The 13,778-nt window shown below is 35.6% G+C and overlaps 1 protein-coding gene across 6 annotated transcripts in view; it reads left to right on the plus strand.

The window, feature by feature from the left end:
• The window catches only part of SLC4A4 (solute carrier family 4 member 4), a 509,200-nt gene that overhangs the window by 462,419 nt on the left and 33,003 nt on the right, over positions 1-13,778 (plus strand). For all 6 annotated transcript variants that reach the window (XM_030818970.1, XM_030818971.1, XM_030818972.1 and 3 more), the window contains 2 exons: positions 8,170-8,283; positions 10,319-10,480. In XM_030818970.1, coding sequence (XP_030674830.1) covers positions 8,170-8,283; positions 10,319-10,480 — 276 coding nt within the window. The remainder of the gene's footprint in view (positions 1-8,169; positions 8,284-10,318; positions 10,481-13,778) is intronic.

The raw sequence follows: 13,778 nt of genomic DNA on the forward strand, positions 1-13,778 counted from the left end.
AGGGTCAAGGAATTTTAATAATTTGGTCTTAATGAATTTTAGTGTTAGGACTTTAAACACCATCTAGTGTAACATCACTCCTGACATGTGATCTTTGTGCTGCTTGAATCCTTCCTAGAACAGGAACCTAACATCCTGCAGGCATTCTTGATAGAAACACAAATCTACCTTTCCATAGCCTCTGTCCACAGGGTCTGCACTTGCCATCTGGAGCTACACAGAACAAGTTAATTTATCTTTCCTGTGATAGACTTCACATAGTTGAAGACAAATTCTACCTACAATGTCTTCAAGCCTGCCATCATTTTTCTTGTGATGTGTTTTCTGTATTCCCAAATCCTCCAACTGCCCTTTTCTAGATTAGCTCCAGATTTTCAGTTTTAATTTAGAAGATAGTAACCAGATTGGGATGTAGTATTTCCCATGTGGTTTGATCATTTGCTTCTGGTATACACACATTGGGTTTCTTGTTCTACTGTGTACTTTTGAGACAGAATGGAAGAAAAGGTCTTTTAGTGATTGCCAAAGTCTCCTCAGCATCTTTGCTGAACTACTTCACTAGGCTTACTCTCCTTCCTGTAGACTTCCATTGTCAGGCTCCAAGCCCGACCCAGATAAATTCTCCAGTTCATCTCTCTTCTTTGCTCCTCAAATCTCTTTGACTTAGAACTTATGGCACTAAAATCTCAGAGTCAAAATCAGACTTTCCTTTTAGTAAATTCTGATTATAGTGGGCTTTATTGAATCAAAGTACAGTGAATTAGGATTATTGCTATGACTACTATTAATGCTTTTTTGTATAGTGCTTTATAGCATTGGCTACTGGGGGGTCATATTTCAAACTTTTAGGGTATTTTGATGCCTTTTTATGATTACCAAAATACCCATAATTGTCTGACATAATTTTTCTTTCATCTAGAATAAATGGTTTTTACACTGCTGTTTAGCATTTCCCAAGCACCACAATCACTAGAGGAATTGACATCATGAGTTAAAATGTACTGAGAGCCCACAGGGTGCCTGCTGCTATCCTTGTCTCTTTATAACAGCTGTATACATTGAGAACTGCTCTGTGGACTCATGGCCCTTTCCCTCCAGTTAATTTAGGAGCAGCTGCAGCCCTTGCAAAGTGAAAACCAAATGTCCTCTGGGATTTCCAAGAACCCTAATTCTTTTTTCCACTGCAAATTAACTGGCTTCTCACTGTTGGTGTCTCTATGATTGTGACTCTCTCAATAATTAATACAGTATCATGTTTCATCTATATTATGTTTATAATAGATTTATTAGGTTGTTTTGCCAAAGAAGGAGAGAACAGCATATGTTTATTTAAATTTCCTTTCCCATCCACTTAATTTCTTCTTTGCTTTGGTAGTTTAAATATTTAAGCTGCTGGCTTCTTATTAGATTAATTGAGATACTGTCTAATTAGTCCTGCAGAGGGCAGAAATATTATTCTCCTCTTCATTTTTATAATTAAAAATAGTAAACAACAATGAAAGAGTTCAAAACTAGTCTGATATAAAAAAGCCATTACAGTCTTAATTGAGACATGCTTCTCTTTCTGTCTTTCATAAATTGAGGTAGAAATTATATGCTGTAGCACATCCATGTGTCATTTTAAGAAAACTTTTTTAATGGCAAGCTCTTGCTATCTATTAATTATCTTAATTTGTGTTCTCTTAGATTGTGATAATTTATATTCCTAAGATATTGAAGTTTGAGCCTGGAGAGACTTAACATTTGATTTGGATGGACAACCACAATTTATGATGTTTGTTTAAGCTAGATTTGAGGGCTCTGAAGCCACAGGTTTGGGCATGAAATCTTGAGGGAACAGGTTTTCTCATGAAAACTTTGGCACTTCTACTTTTAGCCATTACCAGTAATAGCTGTTAATAGTAGAGAATTAGGAACTATGACTTTCTAATTTGATATCTTTATTGATATATTGACCTACATAACAGGATGTTTTTGGAGTTCTCGAAAGAGATCAAGTTTGATGAAATGAAAGGGAAAACAAATGATGAAATAAAATCACATACTTTTCTTTTCTAAATGTGCCTAAAACTGTGAGAAGGGCCCAAAGAGAGCAGTTCTTACCTCCTTAAAGTCAGACTGAGAAGTCTTATTTACAGACCCCAGTGTGTATCTAGTAGACTGTATGTACTCATTGCTAGACATTTTTAGGGCACTTTCTACTTCTACTATGTCAGTTTTGCCCAGCTCAAATTAAAGTTTCATTTTAGTATAGAGTAAGACATGAATAGTCTGCTAAAATAGCACCCCTACCTGTCTTCTCTAATTAGGGGATTTAGAGTTGAATACAACAGTGGTCTGGGAAAAATCAATTTCCTTGACTGTGAAGTTTAAACTGGACTCAAGATCTCAGAAATGAATATCTTAATAATAAACACTCTCCAGGAGTGATTTCTGCTGTAATTAAACTAATATTGTACAATTTAAGGGGAAGGAAGTGGAAATAGAAGTTTGTATATTATGCAGACTATATCACCCTGTGATTTTTAATGAGGTTAAGCAACACTATTAATAGGGTAGCTTTTTTCTCCATAGATTTTAATAACTGTAATCCTGACATGTATAAACATGAGTGTTTTTAGCTACTTTTGTACCTATACTGTAATAATGCCGCACTTGACAAGAAAGTGCCATACATACATACATATGTATTATGTATATACATCATATTGTATGTATCATTTACATATCTCTGTTTGTTTACATGTTATTAGTTTCTATGGCTGTTTTGTCAAGTCACCACACACATGGTGGCTTAAAACAACAAAATTTATATCTGAGAGGTCAGATCTGGATGTCAAAATCGAGATCTGGAGATCAGAAATCTGAAATGGGCCTCAGTGGGCTAAAATCAAGGTGTGGGCAGGACTGCATTCCTTCTGGAGGCTCTAGGGGAGAATGTGTTTCTTTGACTTTTCTACCACTTAGGGACTGCCTGCATTCTTTGGCTCATGACTCTTTTCTTCAACTTTATAGCCAGCAATGGCCAGTCAAGTCTTTTCACACTTTATTATTCTGACACTGATTCTCCTGCCTCCTTCTTTTATTTACAAGAACCCCTGTGATTACATTGGACCCACCTGTTTAATTCAGGCTACTCTCCCCTAAACCAGTGGATTGGCAACATTAATTTTCTCTGCAACCTTAATTTGCCCTAGCCATGTAACATTACATATTCGCAGGTTCTGGGAATTAGGATGTGGGCATCTTTAGGGGTATATTATACTTTAGTCTGCTTACCACAGTATCTGACTTAAATTTTAAGATGAGTACACTGGCTACTGTGTTAATAGTGTACTGAAGGGGGGCAAGTGCAGAAGCAGGAAGACTATGTAGGAAGCTAATGTAGTAAACTATATGAGATAAAACGGTTGCTTAAACAGGGTAGTACTAGCAATGGAGGTGATGAGAAGTGACAGGATCCTAGATATATTTTCAACATAATTTGCTGACCAATTAGATGTGGGATATAAAAGAAAGAAGAGTTGAGTATATTCCGAAGTTTTGGGTCTGAGCAATGGGGAAAATTAAGCTGGCATTAATTAAGATAGAGAAAACTATTCAAAGAGCAGGTTTAGGGTGTTAGTGGTGGGGCAGTTTGGGCCAAGGAAGAGGAGCCAGGGGGAGATCAAGCACTTAGTTTTTGCATAAGTTTGAGATGCCTGGTAGTGATCTTAGTCAAGCAGGTCTGTCCTCCACCAGGGCCAGAGGTATAGGTCCTATGGGAATTTCTCCCAAAGAATTGCAGATTGAATTTACTTGCCACCATCTATTTCCCTTCTCCTCTTTATTAAAAAAAAAAAAAAAGGAGAGCTATCTGCCTTTTAAATAACTATTTCTCTTCCTTCAGTATATATATAAAAAATCCAAGTGGAGGTGTCAGGTAGTTAGATAGATAATTCTGGAATTTGGAAGAGTGGTCTAGCCTAGAAATATAAATTTTTTGTTCTTTAGCATGTAAATGGCATTTTAAAGCATGAGACCGAATGTAATCACTTAGGGAGAGAATATAGATAGGAAAGAAGAGACCAAAGTCTGAACTCTGGAACACTGCAATCTCAAGAGTTTGGAGGAGTTGAAAGGAAACCAGCAAAGAAAAACTAGAGTAGCCAGTGAAGTAGGATGCAAGTCAGGTCTACTAGATCTGATTTCCAAAATGTCTTCAGAGTGCCATAGTATTCTTAGATCAGAACATGGTAACTGGTATATTACAGACAGTTGCTTTTGAAAAATTATATTGGATGATTGGACTATTTCCATACACATATCCTGCTATCAGAGTTCCCTCCGGATCCACTGATAGTTCTGCATTTATTCTCTGTCCATGTAATATGAGGTTTATGAAGTTTAATGAGATACTCTTGAGAATATATGTTAATGCCATCTTTAGAGGGTGATATATCTATGTAGGCTCTGTATTAAATATGAGAGTTCAGAATGGAGTAAGAAATTCAGTTGCTTCATTAAGCTACAGAAATTATAATTTTAGGAGATTTGACAATTTTATATTCTTTTGACTATCCTCAGTGGTGACAAATTTCTTTTGCTTTGAACGGATTTAACTTCACAGAGTATCTGCAGTAATTTATGTGTTGTTGAATAGAGCGAAAATTGGAAAATCAATATAACATTCTAGAAGGTAATTTGGCATTATATACCAAAACACTTAATTTTTTATATAGACATTGATATAGTAACTCTTCTGACAGGAATTTATTCTAAGGAAACAATCGTATATATGTGCAAAGATTTCTTTATGATATTGTTCATTATAGTGAAAAGTTAAAAACAGTCTAAACAGTAGGGTATTAGAAAAATAGATTTTAGGATAACCATTCAGCATAATACTATGGAGTCAATAATGTATAATATTATGGAAAATATCAAATGAAATAGAATAAAAGTGGAAAAATCAAAATATCAAACAATATGTGAAAAATTCTATATGTACACATATATATGGACATAAATATGTAAAAAAGGATATATTTGCAAGTGTTAAAACTTATTTCTACTTAGTAGAATTGGAAAACATTTTCTTTTTTCATTATTTTTTCTAAATATTCTACAATGAACATATATTAATTTTGAAACAAAAAATATACTTCAAAGAAGATAGAATTATGGTCCTTCAGACATGTGTGATAGTTAATGTGGGTAATCAAACAGTCTTTGCTCAGTACTAAAACTATAAAAGGAATTTTTAATTTTTGGAACAATAGCAACACCATTAAAATAAATGGATAGCTTCCCAAAGAGAATAATTTGAAAGACAGCCCTGATTTGGATTTGGAAGTTCTGGGATTTTGAGGGGGTGTTGGGGTACATTTTAAATTGAGCTTTAATTTGCATAGTAAAATTCACAGATTATACATTTGTGTAACCAACATCCAAATTAAAATACAGCTGGTATATTTGTCTGAAAAAAATCATTGTTTTTCTTTCAACAGTATTATACCTTAAATAATTTCTTAAAGCAATATAGATCTTTCAGGGCATTTTCTCTTTGTTGGTACTTGGAATCATGTGCCTTGATCTCACTATCTCTTGGAGTAGTGCGGCCAAATTAGCAGCCCCATACGTGGGCCCTCAGTGATGAGGTTCAGTTTGCCATGTAGGTTTTGCAGGGCGTCCAGTTTATGGAAAGCTGAGAATGCCTCCTCTACCAACTAAAGAAGCAGAATTGCCCAGGTGCCTGGTAGTGATTTTGGTCAAGCAAGTCAGTCCTCCACCAGGACCACAGGTATATGCCCTATGGGAATTTCTACCAAAGAATTGCAGATTGAATTTATTTGCTCCCATCTATTTCCCTTCTCCTGTTTATTAAAAAAAAAGGAGGAAAACTATCTGCCTTTTAAATAACCATTTCTCTTCTTTCGAACAACTTATAGGATATTTGTGTTCCCTTCTAGTTGCATTTTCTAGGTGAGGATTGTAAGGGTGGTGAATAAGAACTAACTTCTGTTTTGCCTTTGCGATGACCTCTGGTTCTCCAGTGATTTATGACCTACTGGTCTAGAGGGGTGTTTGTAACTTCCTAACATACTCCTGAACTGCTTCATAGGACCATCTTTTGCCAGACCACCCTGAACTGCCAGTGTCAACACTACTTGCACAAAACTTAATAAATGAGTTTTCTCCAGTATTGAGCCCCTGAGAAACATCCTTTTTTTGCTGTGACTCCAGATACTTCTAGCCAAAATTAGCTCTGAGTGGCGGTTCCATGTCATTAATGGGCTTTTAATTTTTTATTTCTTGGATTTGAAGTTTCATTTCAAAGACCTCCTGACAGTAGATCATTTAGTTATTCCAGTGGTCTCTGCAGCCATAAGAGCTTCTAGAACTTGAAATAACAATAATTAACTTATATTAGGAGAGCTTATTATGTTCCAGGCAATATTGTTAAGCACTTTCATGGCTTTTCTTACTTAATTCTGATAACAAACCAACGAAGTTGTAGGGATTATTTTGGCTATGTTTCGCAGCAGGTGAAGTAATTGAAGCTAAGAAAGGGTAGGCATTTACAAATAGGAAATAATGGCGCAGGAGTACCAATAGTGGTTATGCTCCTAACTGCTGTACTATATTATCTGCCCAAATTGATTCCTGCCATCTATTGGTTCTTAACATTATTGTGTATAATTGATGTTAAGTTGCCCATAAAAGGCTGGCCTTTTCTTCCTCAGTATGTACTTTTTGAGAAAGCTAAACCTAGCAAATCTAGCCCTCTAAGAAAGAAAGGAACTCCAGGCCAAAAGGAACAACTCTGATCCTGCTGCTAGTTAGTATCAGGCTCCTGACACCTGGTAAACGTCAAGCATTGGACACTAGGGCCTTTACCTTACCCACCCTGCCAAGTAATTTTCATTCCTCATTTTAGTTTCTGTGACTACCTGGCTGCAGTAATACTATTCTCTTTCAAGAAATCCTTTGTCTTCAGAGCTGTGCATCCACTCAGCCCATCACTGATCTCCCCTCCTTCATCCAGCAGCATCAGAAACTGACTGCTTACCCTGAGATAACTTCATAACCTCTGAATCAACCTTGGTTTTATTTAGGAGCAGGCTTCCTTGTATATAACTTGGCTATGAGCTTCATGAGGACAAGAATTGTGTCGGTTTTATTTACTGTGGTATCCTTAGCACCAAGAAAAGTATTAGGAACTGAGTGAATTCTTGTTGAATGATTAAATTATGTGCTAACATGTGTATGCACCGTATGGGAAGCTCAGATACCTGTGCTCTGGTAATGCCCTTAGTCCTCATTAGTGCCGCTAGAGACTACAGAACAGTCTCAAGCAAACAAATGGTATATGCTCCCCTTACCAACTTGCAAATGGTCATTATTCACCCACTTCATGGGAATGGTCATAGTTTAATGCTGTATTCCTTAAAGCCCAGACCTTGTCCTGACCCGAGGAATTTGGAGAGTTATCAGATAATGGCAGTCACATGCAAGAAGTGGTAGAGGAGAGATGTCCCACATACGTGAGACTTTAAGCACTAACCTGGATTGAGAAATATTTTATTTGACAAAACTAGTGCAGCTGTGACATTTCCATCTTTCATCACTTGACGTTACTTTGAGGTCTTGATATTTACTTCACCCAAGGGACAGAAACTTCTAAGCCCTCCCTGCTAGATTCTTGGTGTTTTCAGGCTGTCTTATGAGATTTATCTTACTCTGTACTCACAGTGCTGCCTCCCAAATAACACACAGAATTTCTATGCCGTTGTGCAGATTTTTATAGTATGTACTTATTTTTCATTCTTATGCAGGTGACCTTCATGTTGCAGGCAGGATGAGTTTATACAGTATCTCAGGATGTTCTATTTGATTGCCCTCCCTGTCTACACACACACACACACACACACAGAGAGAGAGAGAGAGAGAGAGAGAGCGAGCACAACCTGTTCTTTGGGATTACATTACATTATCTAGCCAGGTGATGTATTAATACAAAAACAACTTTAAAAATAATCTTTCTGCACTCTGATACCTCCTTCAATTGGTTGATGAAGCTGTTGCTATAAACTATTAGCAAATACAAAGTTCTTCATTCAGTTCAAACACAGACAAATATATGTATCTGGTGCTAAATGGTTCCTGGTTTCTTTTTTATTTTTCCAGGCAAGAAAACTGATCAGTGATTTTGCCATTATCTTGTCCATTCTCATCTTTTGTGTAATAGATGCCCTAGTAGGCGTGGACACTCCAAAACTAATTGTGCCAAGTGAGTTCAAGGTAGGTGAATGTCTATCTTTTGGTCATTCCTGGAACTCTTTTTCTTTCTTTCCCCCATTCTAGTTTATTGTGTGTCTCTTTGAGTTAGTTTTGTACAAATATCCATTTTTTTTTCCAAAATCAGTCCCTCTTAGGCTCATATATACATGTAGTTTAATTTCTTCACTACAATTAAATGTCAAGACTAGGGTTTTTATTTAAAACAACTGATAATACTATTATAAACTCTGCCTTATAGTTTTTAAAGTAAATATCCAAAATATTTTATATACCTTATTACCTTGATCTATATAATGACTCTGGGAAATACATATTGTAGCTATCATCCTCCTGATTTTTTCTTTTTTGAGACAGGGTCTTGCTCTGTTGCCTAGGCTGGAGTGTGGTGGTGCAATCTCAGCTCACTGCAACCTTTGCCTCCTAGGTTCAAAGAATCCTCCCACATTAGCCTCCCAAGTAGCTGGTACATGCCACCACCCCTAGCTAATTTTTTAATGTTTTGTAGAGACAAGGTCTCACTATATTACCCAGTCTGGTCATCATCCTGATTTTATAAAGTTAAGATTGAAGCTCAAAGAATTAAGTAAAATGCCTAAGATTATGGAAATAGTAATGTCAAGATGTGAAGTTAGAACCCAAGCCTCCAGAAGTCTAGTCTAATACTTTTTTCATACTATGAAACTATCTACCACACACATGTATATATAATGTGAATTGTAATTATTACAAAGTAGATATAATAATTACTTAATGTATGAACCTATTGATATGTGTAGGTAATGGATAAAATTTACATTCCAGTCATTCCTAAATATATTCCTAGCTAATTTTTCACTACAAGTCTTTTATCTATTTTCTAGAATAATCCTCCTTCCCTCCACTACTGAGATCATATATTTGCTAAGAATTACTAAGCTAGTTGCAGTTTTAGTTTAATAACTACTTAATGAGGAAGGAATATATATGTTATAACACATTATTTTTTGAATTGTCTCTGCTATCACATATTTGTTAGTAAAGATAAGTTCTCATCCATTCAATGATTAATTCATTTGAGTTAATATTTATTGAATATTGAGTCAGTCTCTAAGCTGGAAATTTGAAATGCATTGATGAGTAAGACAAATTTTTTCCCTGACAAGCTCACATCTGCTAATTGTAGTAAAATGAGGTTAGATTCAGTGACAGAATTATGAGACAGATGATGGGAATATCCTCAGAAGAGAAGTGAGACTTTCTTGATAGCAAATATGGAGAAAATAATTCACAGCGTTCTATTTTAGTTTTTTATTTGCATTGTTGAAAGTAAGGAAAAGTGTAGGAAACTCTTTTTTTCTGTAGTAGACATATATGATCTACTGATGGAAAACAGACTAAGAACTGCAAAAATGACAGTTTTTTTCTAGTTTTTTTGTGATTTTCCTAAAATTTACTCAGTTATTATATATCATTATTTCATATGTAAAATAAGAGACCAGAATTTTTACATTAGTTAACTTATATAAAAACAGTTATGGCTTTTTATATATATTATGAAGCTGTTAAAATTTGGCAATACTTTAAACAACTTCATTATAATTGCTAAAACCCATGAACAAAATTCATGGTGGTTTGGTAATTTCTTGCTACCTTTTTACTGAATTTCTTGCTACCTTTTTACTTTTTACCTTTTACGTTTTACTTGCTACCTTTTTACCTTTTTACATTTGGAGTTTTCTTCTGGCTGCTCTTTAAACTTAAATCAGTTTCTCCCATTTTGAGTCCTTATCTTAAATCATCCCAAATACCCAAAATGCCATTCACTTCTTTTCCAACAGCCCATATTCTTTCTCTCCTTTCTTTAAAGAATTGCCTCAAAAATAACATCCTTTGGGAGAGTTTTGGTGAATAATCTTCATTCTCTAGCTCATAACTGTTTATATTTCTCAATATGTTGGTTATCCAAATATAAAAGCATGTCTTCCCATTGTTTTTTCACCAAATAGTATATATTAACTTGATAATTTTCTGAAAAATGTCCTCTGTCTTTTTCAAGCCAACAAGTCCAAACCGAGGTTGGTTTGTTCCACCATTTGGAGAAAACCCCTGGTGGGTGTGCCTTGCCGCTGCTATCCCGGCTTTGTTGGTCACTATACTGATTTTCATGGACCAGCAAATTACAGCTGTGATTGTAAACAGGAAAGAACATAAACTCAAGGTAAGTGTCCATAATAATGTCTATCATTGCCTTCTACTTTCTTTTTAGTGCTTGAAAACACTAATTGATTAAAAACCAAGGAAGCTTTGTTGGGAATTACTATAGCTAATGTTCCTTAAGAGTCCGCAGAACCAGAGATCATTTTTATTGGCACATGTCTTCAGTATAACACTTTAGGGAGAGCTCATTTAAATTTGAAAAAAAAAAAAAAGGTTTCAAATCATATTTCTTTCACCAGCAAAGAGAATACAAACATAATTTACTACTTAGCCACAGTCATCCTACATCTGATTTTAGTGGAGTAACTATCCTCAATACAGACAAAGACAATCAAAGATTTAATTAATTTATACTGACCATCTGCTTTCTCTTAATTCAACTCAGGTTTATTCTTAAAGATTATTCAGATAGTTCATGGCTGTAAGCTGGTGGTGTGCATCCTGTTTTTTGTCTTCACATACTTATGTCAGTATGTTATTAACCATAAAGAAGGGAGAAAAATGCTTTATTTTGTACATTTTAAAAATCAGTTATTAACTTTGTTATGAGTTTAAAGAAAATGCCTTAGTGGTCTGGGATATCTTTCAAGAGAGCTGCCTAAAATGCTCTTACTTTATGTAATGTTTTTCCAGCTCTAGTGACTTTTTTAGTTGCAATGAATTTTTACAATGCCATTTGAAGAAGTGAGATATGAATGGTAACAATAATAAGAGCTATTATTTAGTGGAGGGCTACTATGAGCCAGGCCGTCTTCTAAGCACTTTGTATTATATATTAATTCATTAACTTTTCATAACTACCATATGAGGGAAGCATGAAAATGCATTAGAGTCTGTTACCCAGAAGGAGAGGATATTACTAAGAATAGAGTTCAGCACAGTAGGTATAGCAGGAAAAATATTCAGGAAATATAAAGAATTGGCTGACTGTAGAAACCCATTGAGCAGAGGAATGAGAGAGATGAGGAAGATTCTGATAAACTATCCAAGTAGGGAGAACTTAAAAAGCTGTAGATCATGGTAAGAAAGGAGTAAATCCCATAATAATAAGAGCAGGAGAAGAAAATTAAAAGCTTTTGTCAAAGAAGATATGTTTAGATTTTGAGAGTTTGGAAGGAAAGAAAGCTGAGATTGATGAACTGGTCCAAAGCACATGGCTAGCTCCTGAAGCATGTTGATGATGATGTCTATCAAAACTTGTAAGTTAGAGTAATGTGAGTCTGGTGAACTGAAAGTATCACCTGCCTCAATATTGATATGATTGGAAAGTGGCACAGAGTATAGTAGAGAAGAACATCATGGGAAAGTTGCTAAAACCATAAGTGAAAGTATATAACTGTCCTGGAGGTCGGCATATTTAGTGATGAGGAAGGGCAGAATGAGGAATAACTGGGCTTCAATACAAGGCAGTTCATAGAAGCACGAAAACAAGTGAGGTATGCTAACATGGGGAGTAAAACAAACAAAACAAACAAACAAACAAACAACAACTAGACTGTCACTAAAGAACAGATCTCTGCAGGAAATCAGTGCTCCCAAAGGAAACCAAGTGGTTTTCACTTATGATGAAAGAAAAGGTTGCGAATTCAGTTGGAAAATTACATTAAAATGACTTTCCCCCTATGCCCACTCCTGCCATGAGTAGATATTGTACTGCTCTGAGATACTTTTCAATTCTAAGATCATTGAGCTTCTCACATTCTGGTAATGTTGGGTTATTTGCACTTGTTACATGGCAGCTGACTTAAGAATTAAGAAATGGAAGATGCTAGGCCATTAAATGGTTATATCTGCAACTGGCACAGCCTTACTTCTTTACTTTGCCATAGTCAATGGGTCAAAATAGTCACGGGCGCAGCCTCCATTCAAGGGGGTGAGGGGGGAGTTCTCCTTTTAATGGGGGAATGGCAAGGTCATATTGTAGAAAACCGTGTAAGACAGGAGATGTTTTCCAACCATTTTTGGAAAATAAAATCTGCTACATTTGTACTGAAAAATTTGCCATAGTCTAGATCTTGGTGATTGCTTCCCCGTGGTATCATTTAAGCATTTTTTTTTTTTTTTTTTTAGACAGAGTCTTGCTCTGTCACCCAGGCTGGAGTGCAATGGCATGATCTCAGCTCACTTCAACTTCTGCCTCCCGGGTTCAAGTGATTCTCCTGCCTCAGCCTCCCGAGTAGCTGGGATTACAGGGGCATGCCACCATGCCAGCTTATTTTAGTATTTTTAGTAGAGACAGGGTTTTGCCATGTTGGTCAGGCTGGTCTTGAACTCCTGACCTCGTGATCCACCCACCTTGGCCTCCCAAAGTGCTGGGATTACAGGCATGAGCCACCATGCCTGGCCCATTTAAGCATATTCTTTTGTCTTCTGTGCTTCCTTTAAATTGGCCATTGGATCTAGAAGCTTGAGGAGATATAGTTTTGATATTGTATATCTATCTGTGTGTATGTGTGTATATACACATATATGTATAATATATACACACATATGTATATATGTATATATATACGTACATGTATACACATATACATACACGTATACATATACATATCCTTTCTTATCATGATCTACAGCTTTTTAAGTTCTCCCTACTTGGATAGTTTATCAGAATCTTCCTCATCTCTCTCATTTCTCTGCTCAATGGGTTTCTGTAGTCAGCCAATTCTTTATATTTCCTGAATATTTTTCCTGCTATACCTACTGTGCTGAACTCTATTCTTAGTAATATCCTCTCCTTCTGGGTAACAGACTCTAATGCATTTTCATGCTTCCCTCATATGGTGGTTATGAAAGGTTAATGAGTTAATATATAATATAAATATGTATACATATATGTATACATAATACATATGTGTATATATACATATATGTGTGTATATACATATATACATATGTGTGTGTACATATATATACATATGTGTGTATATATTATACATATGTGTGTGTATAGACATATATACACATATGTGTGTATATATACATATGTGTGTGTCTGTGTGTGTGTGTATATATATATATATATATATATATATATATATATATGGAGGGAGAGAGAGAGAGAGAGAGAAGCCCAAGACTAACTTATAAAGGGCCAGATAACTTTAAACTACAAGTTTGGCTTAGGAATTTCGAGGCCACAGAGATAATGTGAATTCCAGCTCTAAACCCAATTGTAGAGTTGTGGTTAGGAATATCCCTATCCTGGGAGATTCTTTCTTTCTTTTCCCTTCTTTTGGCATTATACCCAATGGCAAGGCTGAGAGAGGCATGTGTTCTCACTATCTTTCTCTGTGGGG

The sequence above is a fragment of the Nomascus leucogenys genome, chromosome 9 (assembly GCF_006542625.1).
Source record: "Nomascus leucogenys isolate Asia chromosome 9, Asia_NLE_v1, whole genome shotgun sequence".
In the NCBI taxonomy this organism is placed as follows: Eukaryota; Metazoa; Chordata; class Mammalia; order Primates; family Hylobatidae; genus Nomascus; species Nomascus leucogenys.